At 41.4% G+C, this 17,740-nt stretch overlaps 1 protein-coding gene across 1 annotated transcript; it reads right to left on the reverse strand.

Moving 5' to 3' along the window:
- Positions 1–8,452: 8,452 nt before the first annotated feature.
- Positions 8,453–10,651, reverse strand: LOC129780072 (uncharacterized). The gene has a single exon (XM_055787976.1). It carries the CDS (start codon positions 10,649–10,651, stop codon positions 8,453–8,455), a length of 2,199 nt encoding a protein of 732 aa, XP_055643951.1.
- Between the last annotated feature and the right edge of the window lie 7,089 nt (positions 10,652–17,740).

Consider the following 17,740-nt stretch of genomic DNA (forward strand, 5'->3'; position numbering starts at 1 on the left):
CAATCCGTTTGATGCTCCTTAGTTTATATAGAACTTGATTTATTCTCAGAGTTTTTTTTTTAAACAGAAATATTAGTTACTCTTCCCAAAATTATTAAATCGGTAGAAATAAGATCACATCAGAATGCTGTAGAAATCACAATGCATCAACCAAAAACAATCATCTTTGGTCCCCAGCTCAACAAAGTTTTGAAAACTACTTACTTAATAATCTCTGGGTTATTAAACGGTTTTTTTCAGCTTGCCCTGTAACTTGTTTGTAACATGTTTGTCTGTAGCGCTGTTCCACATTAATATAAATTTAACCCTCTTCCTGTTGACCGATTGATCTGAAATTTGGAACACACTTTTATCTATGCAGTCACTATAAAAATGCGTATTTCATAATCTTGAAAATCCAAGATGGCGACCGTTACAAAATGGATCGGATAGAACACAGTTATTTGTGAAAAATGCAAATCCAAAATAACGGCCGCTACAAAATGGCGAATCACATATTTTCTCAGAACCAATCAATAATAAAAGGGGTTGATTAGTAGATCATATTTATTTATAAAAAAAAGGGAAATCCAAAATGACGCAATATATATTTTTTTAAACCTCATCAATATGAGTATCAAATGAAAGGGATTGATTAATAGAACATAGTTATTTATAAAAAATTCAAATCCAAAATGACCACCACTACAAAACGGTGAAACGGTGAATATTTTTTCTCCAATGCCCCTTTAAGGTGAAGGTGGAAGCTAGCCATTGTAGTAGTATAGGTAAACCCACGTGTAAAAATGGGGTAATAGTGTTTGTGAGAGAAGAGCAAAGCACACTTAAACAGATCAATTCACTTATCAGACTGTGTGGTGCTTCATTGATACGAGTCTTTGAATACATTTGAAAAAACGATGTGGTATCAATCACATTATTTGAATGATAGAATGAAGAAGTTTTCTGCCAATTTCCTTCAACCTCCAAACGTATCTTTCTCCCGTTTGTCGTTTTCGCGTTCGCTAATCCTTTCTCACAACACCCATTTCTAGTTTGAGAAATTGTTGAGTAAACATTGTTTGTCAGTGCGCGTAGAGCGGGAATTCCTAAAGATTCATTGCACCTCTAATAAATTGCCGAAAGACGTGGTCTTACGTTGATCGCACTTGATTGAAAAAATCCAAAACGAAATGTATTTGGTCGCAGCATTATATGAGTAGAAAGCAAATAATCGCTCGAAAATGACTTGATTTTCGCGATGTGAAACATTTTCCGTTTTTCATGTTATGCATCCAATATTGGATATGAAAATTTCCACTGATGGGGAAAAAAAATATTCAGAAGCTTTCCTGTTAATTGCGATTTTTTTTTCTTTCCCCAGTATATATTTTTATAAAGGCTCGTTAATTGCGATTGATTGAAAAATAACAAAACCAAATGTATTTGGTTGCAGTGTTATATGGATAGAAAACATTAAAATAAACTATTTCGCATGAATGTATTTTTCAATTACCAGGGGAACTGGCAGATTATTTTTCAGCAACGATGATAGCAACGAGAATTCCGCGCGTGTATGTTTGTGTGTGTGTGTGTGTGGCGGCTGCTCCGATGTTTCAAGCGGAACCGTGGCATCACTCTCCTCCTGATGGATTCCCCTTTGGCCTTAGGTGCACAAACAGGCTCTTGGTGACACCGTTCATCAGCGCTTTCATGATAAACGAAATTAGCTTCACAACAACAGCGACAACATGCTCCAATCGCTGTTCAATCATAACTGAGTGGGTTTACGAGCGGCGCTCGCTTATATACCGATTGGTGATTTCAATAGCCTGTTTTGAAAGCAATTTTAAGACTATTGAAACAAGCTTTTGGATGAAAAAGTAACAAGTATATGACGCGTAGACATTTTATCTTTCAAATGAAGTGTTTATCATACCATTTCGTTCAGTTGTTTAAGAGCTATTAACGCTCAAAATCTCGGTCTCCGGCGTAACGCTTTCGTTCTCGAAAGTTTGGTTTTACACCCCGGTATAGAAATGAAAGACGTAGTCCTACGTCAAAAAATAACAATTCAATACTGAAGTTAGATGTATGAACAAAATGTTCCGATGAACAATTGCATACATAAATATATATAGAAGGTGCATTTGCGTATGAAGTAAAATTCTGATTATACGCGAGCGTAACATGAGCAAATTCATAACACATGCGAAATGGGGCTCTTTTGATATTAACTAGTTCTTCCGCATAGTAACTCGATGCTGATAATTCATTAATATTTTCCTTCGTTGGTCGTATTGTTTCCACATATTCACGTTGGAGAGCCTTAACCCTTCTCTTCGTTGGCCGAGACATTTTGATTGAATGTAATGCTTTTCTGTTTATTGTTTTTGAAAGCATAGGCAGTCGTGGCAGTGTTCCGAGCTCTGCAATACGATTTTCTTACCCAATGTTAAAGTCGCTAAAACTTACATTATAGATCCATTAAACGTAAAAACAATGATTGTATTGATATCAACACAATTTTATTCTATTGATTTTTATGACATGAAACGCTATGACTCACGAATGATATTTTATTGAGTGGTTTTGATAGCTGTTCCGATTATGTTGTCTGGCATCAGTGTCGAAAAAATAACGATGCTTTCACCAATACAAACAAAACCATTGCCGAAGATTGAAAAAAGAAAATTTAACTTTCAGAGCACTTGCTCGAGTTTTCCGACATTTTTCTCTATACAGTGCGACAGCAGATGAAAATTTAATATCTTGTGAGTAATCGATTAGAGTTTGGTTGATATTACCTGATGGGAAGTGTGCGAAAACGATAATTTTCTTCACACTGTTTCGCAAAATTATTGATTTTTGGGCGAGGAGTGAGGAAGGGAGATGAAAGAAATGAGCGCCATTGTGGCAGCCATTTGTGGCTAGCTTCCACCTTCACCTTAATATGGGTATCAAATGAAAGTGCTATCAGAACGTAGTAGATCATGAAAAATCTAAATCCAAGATAGCCGCAGTCCCCAAAAAATCAATTACTTTTTTAAATGGTGTCATTCAGCTTGACCTGTTTGTATGTATATTTGAATGTCTGTGGGATAGGTATCATGTATTTTTGCAAATTTAGTATTAAATGAAATGATACGACTAATAGAATAAATCATAAACATATTCTGAGGTAAGCTAGGTAAGAAATAAAAAAATTCAAAAAAGTTGAATGATTTTATTAGAGAAATATGCTAATGATACAAATAATGTACTAAAAACTAGAAAATAAAATGAGTTAAAAAACTTTTTAAGTTAAATGGTTTCTTTGTGATTAAACATAATAATAATACAGATAATGTACTAGAAGCTAGAAAATAATTGGGAAAGTATCAGTTAGCAGTTATCATACCCCTTCCTTCAATAATCAAGGGCATTGAAGAGACTAAAATAAAATCGTGGGGCACGTTGGATTGCCATTATCCACATTTAATGGTTTCATCATATGCCCCGCGATTTTATTTTAGTCTCATCAATGTCCTTGATTAATTAAGGAAGGGGTATGATAACTGTTAACTGATACTTTCCCAATTATTTTCTAGCTTCTAGTACATTATCTGTATTATTATTATGTTTAATCACAAAGAAACCGTTAAACTTAAAAGTTTTTTTTCACTTATTTTTTGCAGTATATTCAACTTCTTTGAACAGCCTCGATTTTTGCAAGTGACTTCGCCAGTCTCTTATTTCAATATTTGATTTGTAGCGAAACAGTTATTTTCGAAAATCTGGATAGTTTTAGATTGACACAATGAATGAACTAGGATAAAAATTATAATTTCAAAACATGAAAATACAAATAATCTCAATCGAATTGATGCTAAGGTGTTAAGGATGCTTATGATTCAAAAAGTTTCAACATGAAGCAGGTGTCACCAAAAAAAATTACTGTGTCAAAATTTAACTTTTCTCAAATTTGACAAGCAGCTTCGAAATGCGGATTTGCTCGTATACCGATTTAATTGCCAGTCATTGTGTAGAACATCAGTACAAATATCCCGAAACAGTGTTTTAGTCTCGTTAAAACCGATGTTGTGATCTTCCACCAGATGAATAAAAAGTCTAAACGAGAGTCTTTCGGTGGTAGGGATGTCCTAAAAACAAACACTAAAATTTTCCAGACTTGAAACGAGTTCTATCATGAACTGGAGGCTCGATCATTCGGCGGCCTTTAAAATTGCTTTTGCATCTATGATCGGTGACCGAAAAACACATTCCCGTCAAACAGGTTGAACAAGCCTCTATTGAAATCGTGTTGTCTTTCTGTCTACCCGCTGCATCTATTAATCGTGTTTAGCTCCCCATTAACTCCGATTTGGCATTCATTTTCAGCCGGAATGACGTTGGCCATTTCAAGAGGTGTTTCATTAATGTTTTGCCTATCATTCTGTTTGGCTTTAAGAGCTATTTGGTGGGATTTTTTTTCTGTCTCCTCTCTGTTCACCTTTAAATGACTCCATCAATCATATGATTACGAGAAACTTATTTTGAGTAGAGTGCCGGACCTTGGATCGTGCAAATATCTGGACAGCCTTCGATCGAAAGTATTGTTTTGATCGTCGGCCCACTCCTTGAGCGGAATAGTATTGAATATTTTTTCTATCTCATTCACAATGTTCAAAGTAATGCGTAATTCACTATTGACTTCTGATAAATTGTTGAAATGTTGTTACAATGTGCCACGATGCGCAAACACTACATTTATACAGAATGTATGTCACGAGTCCGTTCTGGAAAGTTGATGCAACAATTTGCCAAGCCAGGTAAGTACAATTACATAGAAAGGAAAAGTGAACGGCAAATTGACGCTCGATGGCGCGTTGCAACAATTTCGATGTTGCCATATGCGCCAAGCGAGTTTGTTTGCTTTCGAAAATATGCAATAAAAGAAAGGAGAATGCAAAATATACATTGTCTTTGGGAGGGTCAAGTAAAAGGGAAGATAACAATATGGTTCAGCTGATTCGGCGGGAATATATGACGCTGTTGTTTGGTGTGGAAAATTTACGCGTGGCAGACAGACCACACTCACTAAGCCATGTCGCGTTGAGTGGTTGTTATTTTTGTTTTGATTTGACGCTATTTTGATCTAACCCATGTCGACGGCAACAGCGGCATTAACCCACATAACCTACATTCATACGAGCTCGGTCGAATGAGGTCATACAATGGGTTCTGTCGACTTCTTACGCATTGGAAAAATCCATTCGACTGTTAGAAGGTCGGCCGTTGTATCCGGTGTAAATAAAGAACCAGAACTGCATCGGAATTTAAAAAGTAAAGCGAAACGAAAAGAATTAAGGACGGTTATCGGCACAGCTGTTGCCGACCAAGCTGTTGAGTAGAATATTGCTTCACAAGCGGGTGTTGGTGCGATGAGTCGTCCGCCTGTTCCACGACATCCAAAGGATTCGCCTGTTCGGTCACAGTCCATCTGGTAGAATATATATATATTCAATTTGGATGTGCAAAAATAGCGTCCAAAGTACCTTCTCGAGCAGTTCGAAACACCGGACGGACGAATAAATATATATAAACGAGTGGCGACAGCATGTTTGACGCTTGGCTGTGGCCATTGCCGGTGATCATGAAGCCGATGAGACAGATCATATGATCGCTGCGTGCTTAGTCGGGCTTCAGTTCGTGTGGCGTAGGACACGCGCAAATAATCAGGGTCAGGTTCACTTTTTTTGGTGGGTGACGTAATTTTGCGGGAAGGACAACACTTCTTGGAACTGGCAGACTAACATGGGTAGATAAAATGGTAGAAAACCTCTCAGAGACAAAGTATATTCGAGTTCTGAAATGGCAAAGTGACAGTTTTTGCTGTTTTTTATAATGTGAATTCGGTTTACGATTATTAGCAATAAAAAGTTTGAGTAGTTAAGTTTTACCTCTGTCGTTGCGATAAAAGAGGCGAATGAACTGAAAACCTCTCTAATTCATCATCAGTCAGGTGCGTTACTGTTACGTTTCAGACCGCCAAAAAAGTTTGAAGATGAAGAATTGGAGGCTTTGCTCGATAAGATCCGTCACAAACGCAACATGAACTTGCAGATACATTTGGAATAACTTAGCAAACCATATCCGATCGTTTAAAAGCAATGGGTATGATCCAAAAGATAGGACATTAGGTGCCGTATGAATGGAAGCCACGAGACGTCCAACGCCGATTTTTCACGTGCGAACAACTGGTCCAACGGTATAAAAGAAAGGGTTTTTTGCATCGATTCGTTGCTGGCGATAAAAAGTGGGTCCATTACGGTCCAATCCTAAACGTCGGTCAACCCCGGCCATGCCACGGAATATCCACGACCAAAAGGTTATGCTCTCTATATGGTGGGACCAGCTGGGTGTGGTGTACCATGAGCTGCTAAAACCGAATGAAACCATTACGGGGTACCGCTACCGACGACAATTGATGTGTTTGAGCCGTGCACTGAAGGAAAAACGACCACAATACGAGCAAAGACACGATAAAGTTATTTTGCAGCACGACAGTGATAGGCCGCATGTCGCGAAACCGGTCAAAACATACTTGGAAACGCTGAAATGGGAGGTCCTATCCCACCCGCCGTATTCTCCAGACATTGCTCCGTCCGATTACTACCTTTTTCGATCGATGCAACATGACCTGGTTGATCAGCACTGAAGTGCTGATCGATTCGTGGTTAGGCGACAAACTGGCCGATTATTTCCGCAAAGAGATCCGTGAATTGCCAGAAAGATGGTAAAAAGTTGTGACTAGCGATGGGTAATACTTTGAATATTAAATTTGTAACCATTTTTGCAGAATAAGGCATTAATTTTTGAAAAAAAAAACGAAGAAACTTACCGTCACTCCTATTAGTTTATTACTTTTACCAAAATTTCAGTTTTTTCATTTAGCAAAGTTGGAATAATCTTCCTCAGGTTAAATAAGTACTGTTTTATTCAATAACTTTTTGTCATTTTGAACCTAATTTCATATAATGCATTTCTTAGGAACCCTTCGTCGCTTTTGGCGAAAACTTAGGTAGTCAAAGTTTTCATCATAGACAAGAGCAGATGGTGATTACTTCGTGCCAGGTCCGGACTATTAGGTTGGTGCATAAGAACCTTTCCACTCTTCTCTCATCTTTTCACGTGCTTAAAATTATCCTTACTCTGAGGAATTGTGTGTATCAGTGTATCATACACTATAAACAAAAGCAAAACATGCAAAGTTTATCCATTTAAATATGCTGTTTCTGTTATTCTGTTGAATGTAAACATTGCATGCAGTTGTTATTTTCTTGTTTGGTAGGTTTCGTGATCAAAGTTGATGTGGTTTGATGTCCAAAATGTCTAACCAATTTCTCTAAGTATCCGAAAACTAATAATAGAACATCATTCCACTGGCAGAAGCTACCGTTGAATTGTTGATATCGACACCTAAAACAGTGCAAAATCGACTTCATAAACAAGGTTTCAGAGGTCCGGAATAAAGTGGGTATACTGTTTTTGTGTTAATTTTTACAGATATTTCAATCATTTGACTTCAAAAATTGATCAACGTTACATTTATATTACATGATTATGATTTGAGTTTATCTTTACCGGTAGAAAAAGAAACACCATTTTGATAAAGTGTATTAAATTATTTTGGAGAATTATTTGAAGGAAATTTGAAATTGCGTATTTTGTAAATTGCAGGGACATTGTTCCGGTTATGTCGCTCAGCAAGTATACAGACCATTACATCATCTTCTCAAATAGTCTCACATCGAATTATGTTCTTCGATCGATGAGGTCTAGTAGATACTTATCTTATTTTCTCATACTATTGACGCAGCAGATGAGTGTAATGATCGAAAGGTCTTAGAAGATAACCCTTCCTCAATTCCTGGCAATGAGGTGAACTATATGATAAACGAATTCTATACGATGTATTTTACCAATTATTGCACAGAAGCTCTCACTTGGATTGGGACACTGAGAACCTGGACGATGGTTACATTCAATTATTCCAAATGTAAGAGTGAGAGTTGATGTAATTTTTCCACACAATGAGTAGACTTATTGTTGCCGGACGAATTTCAGGAGAACGATGAGAGTGAAACCTCTTTTTAGCTACGTATATAGTAACACAGCTTTAAGCTAGAATTTATTAATTTTTAGATTAATGAACAATTCTTCATATATGAATAATTCTTACATTTGGTTTTCTTCTGTCTCTTTCCTCAATTCCTCCAGTTTCTACTTATTTTCTCGTTATCTGCTTCAACTCTTTGATTCAATAATGTTCATAAACTTTCTACTTTCTTCAAACTATGGCTTTCCTTTTAATTTCAATTTTCTATCACTTCAATTCACTCTATCAATCTATTGTTTGTTTTCATTCTCTTCATCTGACGTTTCTCCTGGTAAACATTACACTTTCATTTGTGAAGGGCGTAATCGGGACTCACTTGGTAACCGGTAGTAACGGCACAGTGGGTGCGGCAACATCCCCCCGCCCGTGTAGTTCCGGTTCGCTCAAACAAGCCTCTCCTATCTCTCGGCTAGCTCGAACCTCTAGGAATGCCAGCTTCGTTGCTGGACGACTGATCGTTCCTTTGGATGTTTGCACCACTGCTCTCCGCACTTGTCCATCCTTTCCTGACACCACATCAAGAATTCGTCCTCGAAGCCATCCATTGCGCCTACCTTCGTCTACCACGACCACCAAGTCTCCGGCTTTTAAAGGTCTTACTAGCTGGAACCACTTGGTGCGCCGGGTTAACATGGGTAAATATTCATGTACCCAGCGTCTCCAGAAGGTATCCACAAGATACTGGGCAAGCTCCCAACTGTCCCGCAGCGTAGTGTAATCCACCAGCTCTCGGCAGGGTTGGTTGACTCCTTGCGTACCGTAGAGCATGAAGTGGTTCGGCGTAAGAGCCTCCTGCTCAGCATGATCCAATGCGATGTAGGTTAGTGGCCTAGAATTAACCACCGACTCAGCCTCCAGCGCAACTGTCTCCAAAACCTCATCACTGGGGTGATGTGGATGCTCTGAAATTGCCGTCATCGCCACCTTCACTGATCTGACCATGCGCTCCCATGATCCTCCCATGTGGGGCGTCAACGGCGGGTTGAACAACCATCTCGTATTCGTGTTAGTGAAGGTAGCAGCGCAGTGTTCATTGGTGATCTTGAGCTGTTCCTGCAGTATATTGCTTGCTCCAATAAAATTGGTCCCATTGTCTGAGCAGAACGTTGATGGTGATCCCCTTCGTGCCACGAACCTTCTGATAGCCATCACGCACGACTGGGTAGACAAACCATGAACAACCTCGAGGTGCACTGCTCTGATGGACAGGCAAGTAAAAAGCGCTATCCAGCGCTTAACCAGGCTGCGACCTTGCTTGACAAATACAGGACCGAAGTAGTCCACACCAGTATGCGTGAATGGACGAACGAAAGCAGTCAACCGAATCTCTGGAAGTGGTGCCATGATTGGTGGATGAGGTACCGCCTTATGTACCCTACAATATTGGCACTGCTTGGCAATCTTCCTAACGACCACGCGAAGCTGGGGAATATAGAACCGCTGCCTTAACTCGTTCACTACCGTTTCATGGTTACTGTGTAGAAAACGTGCGTGGTAATCAGCTACAAGCAACTCCGTTGCTCGATGACTTTTCGGGAGCAGAACCGGAAATCTTACTTCGTTGGTTACTATTGGCGCTGCTCCAATCCGACTATTCATGCGTAGAACTCCATCACCATCAAGCATCGGGCTCAACTTGTACAATGCACTGGTTCTGTCAACCGATTTTGACTCCATATCCGGATTATCTTTATTGTAGCGAAGTATTGCGAGTTCATCCGTGTATTCTTCCTGTTGTACCTGCTGCCATATCAGCGTCTCGGCTTGCTGTAGTTCCTCTTGTGAGAGTGGGCCTATCGCATGTAGCCCCAGGAACCGCTTCATTGCCCTGACGACGAATCCAATCGACCGCAGAAATCTCTTCCATTTTGAGAATCTTAAGTACTGAAGAATTGGTGTCGACAAAACTCGATGGTGCAGGAAAGCAGCTCGCAAATCTTCTTCCGTCGAAAACTCTTCCGAATCATCCTTTTGCCACTTATCATCTGGATTCATCAGGAATGCTGGGCCTGTATACCACCAGTCGTTAGGATTGAAACTGGGTCCATCTCTCCACTTCGTCGCTTGTTCGGCGATGTTAATCTTCGACTGTACTTTCCGCCATTCGCTCACGGTAGTCGTACTGAGGATCTCTCCTACCCGGAAGTCGACGAACTGGTGGTATCGTCGAGTTTCGGACTTCAACCACGCGAGCACAGTTGTCGAGTCTGACCAAAGATATCTGGCGGCCACTGTTATCGTCAGAGACTTGCAGATGTTATCAAGAAGTCGAGAACCGATCAAAGCCGCCTGCAGCTCTAACCGCGGAATTGAAATTGGTTTTAATGGTGCCACCTTGGTCTTCGCGGCTATCAGCGAGCATCGAGGTGTTCCGTTGTACAGACTTCGAATATATACGACGCAGGCGTATGCGTTTTCGCTTGCGTCGACAAAAACGTGGATCTGCAGGTTCTTCGGGGTAACGATGCCAGAAAAGAAACATCTAGGGACACTGACTTCCCCTATCTTCATCAACGTGTTGATCCACCGGCGCCACTCTTCTACTAGATCCCCACTGATCGTCTAGTCCCAACCTGTACTAGTTCTCCATATTCGTTGCATGAGAATCTTCCCGTGAACTGAAAAGTGCGCCACGAGTCCTAATGGATCATATAGAGACATGATCGTCCGTAAAACTTGACGTTTTGTGGGTGCTTTCTGACTCTCTACGATGTTTCGAATCTCGTCCTTCACACTGAGCTCGAAACTAAAAACGTCTTCTGATGACCTCCAAACCATTCCAGGTATTCTCTCCACACTAATGGTCGGAGTAAGGGACTTCTGCTGAACTTTACTGGTTTCCCCTATTAGCGTAAGCACTTCGGTGAAATTTGACGAGAAGTTCCGAATCTCCATTCCAGCCATGGAGTGCACGTACTTCACCTCGTTGATCAGGTTTACCGCCTCTTCTACGGAATCTACACTATCGAGATAATCATCAACGTAGTGATTTTCGATTATTGCTCGGGCTGCGTCTGGGAATTTGTTCGCGTACTCCTTCGCATTTTTGTTTTTCAGGTACTGAGCTATGCATGGTGAGCACGCTGCGCCGAACGTGGCGACTCTCATTACGTAGATCTGTGGTGGCTGTCCTGGATGTTCGCGGAATACGAACCGTTGCGCTTGTCTGTCCCTTGGCCGAATCAGGAATTGGTGGAACATCTCCTTTATTTCGGCACTAAATGCGACACGCTTCTGCCGGAAACGCAGAAGTACGGTGGTTAAAGCGGCCATCATGTCGGGTCCTTTAAGGACCATATCGTTAAAGGATGTACCGTTCACTCGGGCTGCCGCATCCCAAATCAGGCGAATCTTGCCTGGTTTTTTCGGATTTCTTACTACCCCAAGTGGTAGATACCAGACACGTCTAGGGTCGGTAGACTCCATTTCTGCTGGAGTTATCCGATAAGCATACCCCTTTTCAAGATACTCTGCAATCTGCAATCTTACTTTCTCGTCAAGCTCTGGGTCTTTAGCCAACTTTCTTTCGAGCGCTTCCATTCTGCGCACTGCCATTGGGTAGCTATTCGGAAAGCACGGTTCGTCATAGCGCCATAACAGTCCTGTTTCCAATCTGCTGTCCACCCTGCGAGTGGTGTTCTGGAGAATCTCCATGGCACGCTTGTCTTCTTCCGATTCAGGACTGTGTTGAATACTCGATTCATCCACCGCTAGAAACTGCCTAAATAAGCTGTTGATTTCAGCCTCTTCTGCACATTGCTCCACGTGAGCATTTACGTACTCCACAGGACTCTTAGCGGTAGTACATCATCCGTAAATGCACCATCCCAGCCGAGTTTTGACAGCGACTAACTCTCCAGTACCACTTTCTCGACTCTTGAGCGCACTGAGCAACTTAGCGTTGTCTACCCCGATAATCAGCTGAGGAGTGATATCTGTGTATCCCCGCATTGGTAATTTTTTGAGATGTGGATATCCCTCGCAAAGCTCGTCGTAAGCTACGGTTTGACTGGGCAGTTTGAGCTGCTCGACGGTCCTCGCTCTCAATGGAAAACTTGTTTTCTCGCTCAGTCCTGAAATCTACCTCTGCTCCTACCAACTCTTGCAATAGCATAGGATTACTAATGTGCTGTTGTTGGTCCGCCAAAATCATATGATCAACTAGATTCTCCACTCCCATGCCGAACTTGATCAACGTTTTGAGATCATCTCCTCTGGGGGAGGAAATTTCGCGCATTCTTTTCAGGAGTGACATAATTATAATTTCTGGTCTTCCATAGAGTCGTTGAAGCGTGGCCATAACGTGAGGAACTGACTCAGGAATCAGCAATCGACTGCGAACACTGTCCAAAGCGTGTCCTCGAAGGCATCGTTGTAGTCGTGCCAGGTTTTCGGCGTCATTGTATCCGCAGGCTTCAGTGGAATTACGAAAGGAACTAAAGAAAAGTGGCCAATCCTGGGGATTCCCAGAGAACACGGGTAACTCTCTTGGGATGACTTGACGAGCGGCCAGTTGTTCGGCGGTAGGTCCTGCAGGACGTGGACGGGAAAAATCATGAGCATTCGGCTGCATTGGTACTGACCAAAGATTCTGGTTTCCTGGTGCAAACGAACGTGCAGGTCCCAACGGTGGCTCTGACACCATCGAATTCGATATTCGATACTGCTGATGCTCCGGCGGAGGCAGAAACATCGAAGACGTTGGTACTTGAAATTGCTGATGCCCCGGCTGTGCTAAAGGCAACGACGACGTTGGCAACTGCAAATGCTGATTCCCCAAAGATGGCAAAAGCACCGAAGAACTCAACCCAGAACATTGTTGCTGCATTTGTTCCACTGACGACGATTGTACGTTCGGTATTGTACAACCCACTTTGGTTGATCTGGACAACATTCCCTGGTAACTTTCATATCCAGGTTGCTGAAGCACTGGCCGATCCCATTGGGTAAGTGGATCAAGGCTCATCTGTTGCATCGCCGATAGTGGGTTTGATACGACATTTTGCTTTTGCCCTGACGGTGGTGGAGGTTTCAACGAATTCGATACATCGAACTGTATGCGCCCCGATGGTGGAGGAAACAATGACGGATGGAGATCGATACCTTGCCCGTGCCCCGACGGTGGCTTAAGCACTGACCCAAGGGACGCGGTAACATGAGCACCTTCTGCAGGCTTTGTATTTGAGTGAACAGTTTGTGGAAATTGACTTCGACTAGTAGTGTACAAACATGCTGACTCAATGTAATCATTTTTGCTACTCGTAACTACTAACTGGCTGATTTGATTTACATTTTCGTTCGTTACTACATGCGATTGTTTCGGAGTGCTAGTGTTGACTATTTCATTTACCTTAGTTTTTCTACCACCTTTTCTCACCTGGTTAACAACAGGATTGACATGCGTTGGATTTATCAATTCGACTCGATTGTCATCAGTTACGCTAACTATTGCTGTGACAGCTGCCGGAATCGAAACATCCAACTGGGGTCTGGTGGTAACAGGAACACCTCCTTCCTGCGGTCTTGTAACGTTGCTTGATGACACTTGCGACGGCATTTGTTTGTCATTAGATTCGGCGGCGAGTCCCGTTCGCTGCAATGCTGAACCCTCGATACGATGAGTTCCCATGTCAACAGGTTGAGGTGAACTTCCAGGCTGGCTCTGCGATACGGTAGCGGTGCATGTGGCGGTGGTAACAGCGGTTGTTGACGTGGTGACTACTTGACCCTCAGTCTGACTTGCTGCTCCAACCCACTTACTAGTGTTCTCGCGGATGACTCTAGAGCTTACTCTGCTCCTCGTGCTGCGCTGTTCGACCTCTTCCAGTTGTGCATCGAGCACCTGGAAACGCTGCTTATCAAAATCTGCTTCCACTTGACGACGCATTCTCTGGTACTTCTCCGCATCATCTAACTCCTTCAGGCGGTTTTGACGATCCGTTTCTATCTGCTGTAACCGCAAGCTCGTCCGCCTTGCACTGATGCTACTTCTCGACGATGCGTGGGAGCGTTTGCTGGTTTGTTGTGACGATATAGTGACAGCCTCTTCGCTTTCGACGCATTTCTTGCAGGTAAAACTCCGATCTGCATCGGCAATCGATTCACCCACATCAGCACAGGAAAAATGCACATATCCGTCGCATTTGTCGCACTGCACCAGATTGTCGGCATTATCTGGCCGGTCACACATCAGGCAGTGGCTTTCCATCTATACGGTACTCCAACCACGCAACGTATCCAACCGTAAATCTCTCTCTACTCGAAAGACAAATCTTAAAGATTGTTGCCGGACGATTTCAGGAGAACGATGAAAGTGAAACCTCTTTTTAGCTACGTATATAGAAACACAGCTTTAAGCTAGAATTTATTAATTTTTAGATTAATGAACAATTCTTCATATATGAATAATTCTTACATTTGGTTTTCTTCTGTCTCTTTCCTCAATTCCTCCGGTTTCTACTTATTTTCTCGTTATCTGCTTCAACTCTTTGATTCAATAATTTTCATAAACTTTCTACTTTCTTCAAACTATGGCTTTCCTTTTAATTTCAATTTTCTATCACTTCAATTCACTCTATCAATCTATTATTTGTTTTCATTCTCTTCATCTTAATTTTCATCTGACGTTTCTCCTGGTAAACATTACACTTTCATTTGTGAAGGGCGTAATCGGGACTCACTTGGTAACCGGTAGTAACGGCACAGTGGGTGCGGCAACACTTATGTTCAACCATTACTCGCTTAATGTGCACCCTCATAATTTCGTGAGCAACGATGTTGGCCGGTGTGGATGCAATGTGAATCAGAGACAAAATTGCATCGGAAAAAGATGAATCATGAACGAGAATTGAGACAAAGGAAAGTGAATAAGTAGCGCGAAGTGTACCGAGTTTAGTTGATGGAGGCCTCAGACAATCGGAAGTCAACTGCAGTCCGTTTATGAGAAGACTGATAATAAAAATATTGGCAAGAAGGGTGCCCCAGGACTTGCAGTTGGAGAAATCTAGCTGTTCCCGATATATAAGGACCCCAAAATGTTTACCGAAATCGAAGATCCCCGTACCTACTAAGCTGATGCTGATGGAAATTCTAGAGCAGGGTGTTCGATACCCGTTTTTGCATCATACTTTCAAGGAATTACATAATCTCCAACCGATTATCAACGGCACGGGCATGTCAACAAAGAAACCGTTCTCAATGAACTTCGTCGACGATATTCGATTACTAAGTTAAGAGTATGTATGGCCCAGATGATGAAAAATCGTCAATGGTACGCATAATTAAACCGGAATTTCTCGAATGGCTTCGTTTTCTTCTGAACGCCCGCACCCTTCGTGAAATCATTTAGTGACGTTTTAAATAGACTGCTTTGGGTCTCTAGACGTTACTTTTGGTCGAAGTACTGAATAAAGATCGAATGTTCTGTCTCAATGTTTGAATAGTTCACCTCGAAGTAACGTATCGTTTGAACGCCAAATCATTCACAATAGTCATTCGTGATCCAAGGTGATCCAATTCAGAGACAAGCGCATACGACAAACTATGGAGCGACGTGCAAATTGGTTGGCAAGCTCAGTTCTTGAATAAATTTGGATCTTGTATAAGTGGAGATTCAGATTTTTGCGCATTGTTCGGAGTGAACAGGACTCGGAAATGCACGATTGTAACGATCAACGAGGTACCGATAATTTCGAGACTCTTCCACACTCTCTTTGACAACAGCGATATTTAGCACACACTTTTGGTCTACCAGAAACTTTCAGTTCGTGAACATTATCATCTATCGACACATTAGATTTTCCAGTTTAGACTTGAAAAAAGAAGAATTTTCATGTTATAAATACACTTTTTATTCACATTAAAAGGACGGTACTCAATAATTCAATTACATAAAATATAAGTAAAACAAAGTTACTTTTCTCGAGTTTGTACTGTTTAAAAATAACTTTCCATCCAACAAGATGTCAGATATCATCATAACGATGGGTGCAGCATGTTAACCGCGAAAGTTCCCGTCTGTTGCCTCTGTGTAGCCGACCCCATCGTCAAAGGTCAATTGGAAGCCGGCGGGACCAGTTGGCTGCATTATGAATGTGCATGATGTGTATATCGTTGCCAAAACCAGAACAGATCGAACACCATCCCCAGAGACGAACACACAACAGCAACAAGTGGTCTCGAACAGCTTTGCCAAAATCGTAATTGACTTGCGATGTATTTTGCCACAGAATCACTTTTGGAACGTGATTTTTTCGCACCCTTGTATTCGTCACTTGTTTGGTGTTGCGCAATCTTCAAATTGATGTGCTTCTTGATATTTATCAAGGCCTGAAAATGATAAAAGGTCACTCTTATCTTGATATGTATATTGCGGAGAAGAGGTATCAATCTTTCTTCTCTTTAGTCAATTTATGCTCATGCACAAAACTCTGTCGCGGCTAATTTAGATCGATTGAATTGATATAAATTATAAACAACATCCCAGTTTCGTTTGAATAGATCATTCGGTCTTGTCTCATTAATGAATTTTGGCAACATATTGAGTGCTTCATCTGGCCAAGAAATTCGATTGCCATGAACCCGCCTGTACTCGCGTACTTAAATTCTCTTATTTGGAAGTTTCACAACTGTATCCTGTATAAACTTTTCTCATCAGATTGTATATAATCGAGTTCGCCCTGTATAGGCCATTGTATTTAGCTATATGTGACTGTTTGTGGAGGTGAACGGATGAGTCACACACTAGCGCGTTTTAGTTCACGAATTTCATGTTAATTTCATGCCGCTTCACGTTTTTAATCACATACACGGCCCTTAACCGGAGATGCCAATACCCGCCGCCAGGTGCCACTACTGTGGGCAGTATGGGCAAGAAAAGTTCGAATATGAAAAATGAAAAATGAGAAAATGAGAAACATCGTGCGTGAAAAGCGTATTATTCGCGTGGAGAATAGATAAGTTTGGTGGAAAGAATTGGAATATGGTTTTCGAGAGAGGGAAAAATGTGCGATCGTAGATAAAACCCGCGAGTTCTCGAAACTTGCGAGTGAATTTCCCGGGAGGCGGCCAGCAAGGTCTGTACAAGTACCATTACAACCGGAACAACGTGTTGTTACTATTCAGCTTCCAGACGAGTGTATGCCTAGAAAGTGGGTGGGAAGGTAGCTACACTTATTTTGGGAGTTGACGAGGTCTAAAAATCGCCCCTTATTAAGTTTTATAACTAAATCATCTGTAATGTTTTAAAATTGGTTAGTATTTTTTATAATTAAAAACATAAAAAATTGGCTATATGGGGTCTGAAGTACTACTTCATTATGGAAAAGGTTATTTTGGTCCCTAGATCAAAATAGTTTGTGAATCCCTGCGCTTAACGATGACGAATGATGAATGAGGAAGCTAGAGAGAATCGCAATGTCGTAATGCTGATGTTTTCTGAGAAATGAACGAATTATTGATTTCGTTCATTTCTCAACATAGGCGTCTTGCCCGGACCCAAGGGGAAGACCTGGCAAGACGCCTATGCTGAGCAAAACAGGATAAAACATTTAATTTTACTACATATTTCAACGTTTCTTCACATCCACGACGGTTTTCTTT

The sequence above is a fragment of the Toxorhynchites rutilus genome, chromosome 3 (assembly GCF_029784135.1).
Source record: "Toxorhynchites rutilus septentrionalis strain SRP chromosome 3, ASM2978413v1, whole genome shotgun sequence".
Taxonomy (NCBI): domain Eukaryota; kingdom Metazoa; phylum Arthropoda; class Insecta; order Diptera; family Culicidae; genus Toxorhynchites; species Toxorhynchites rutilus.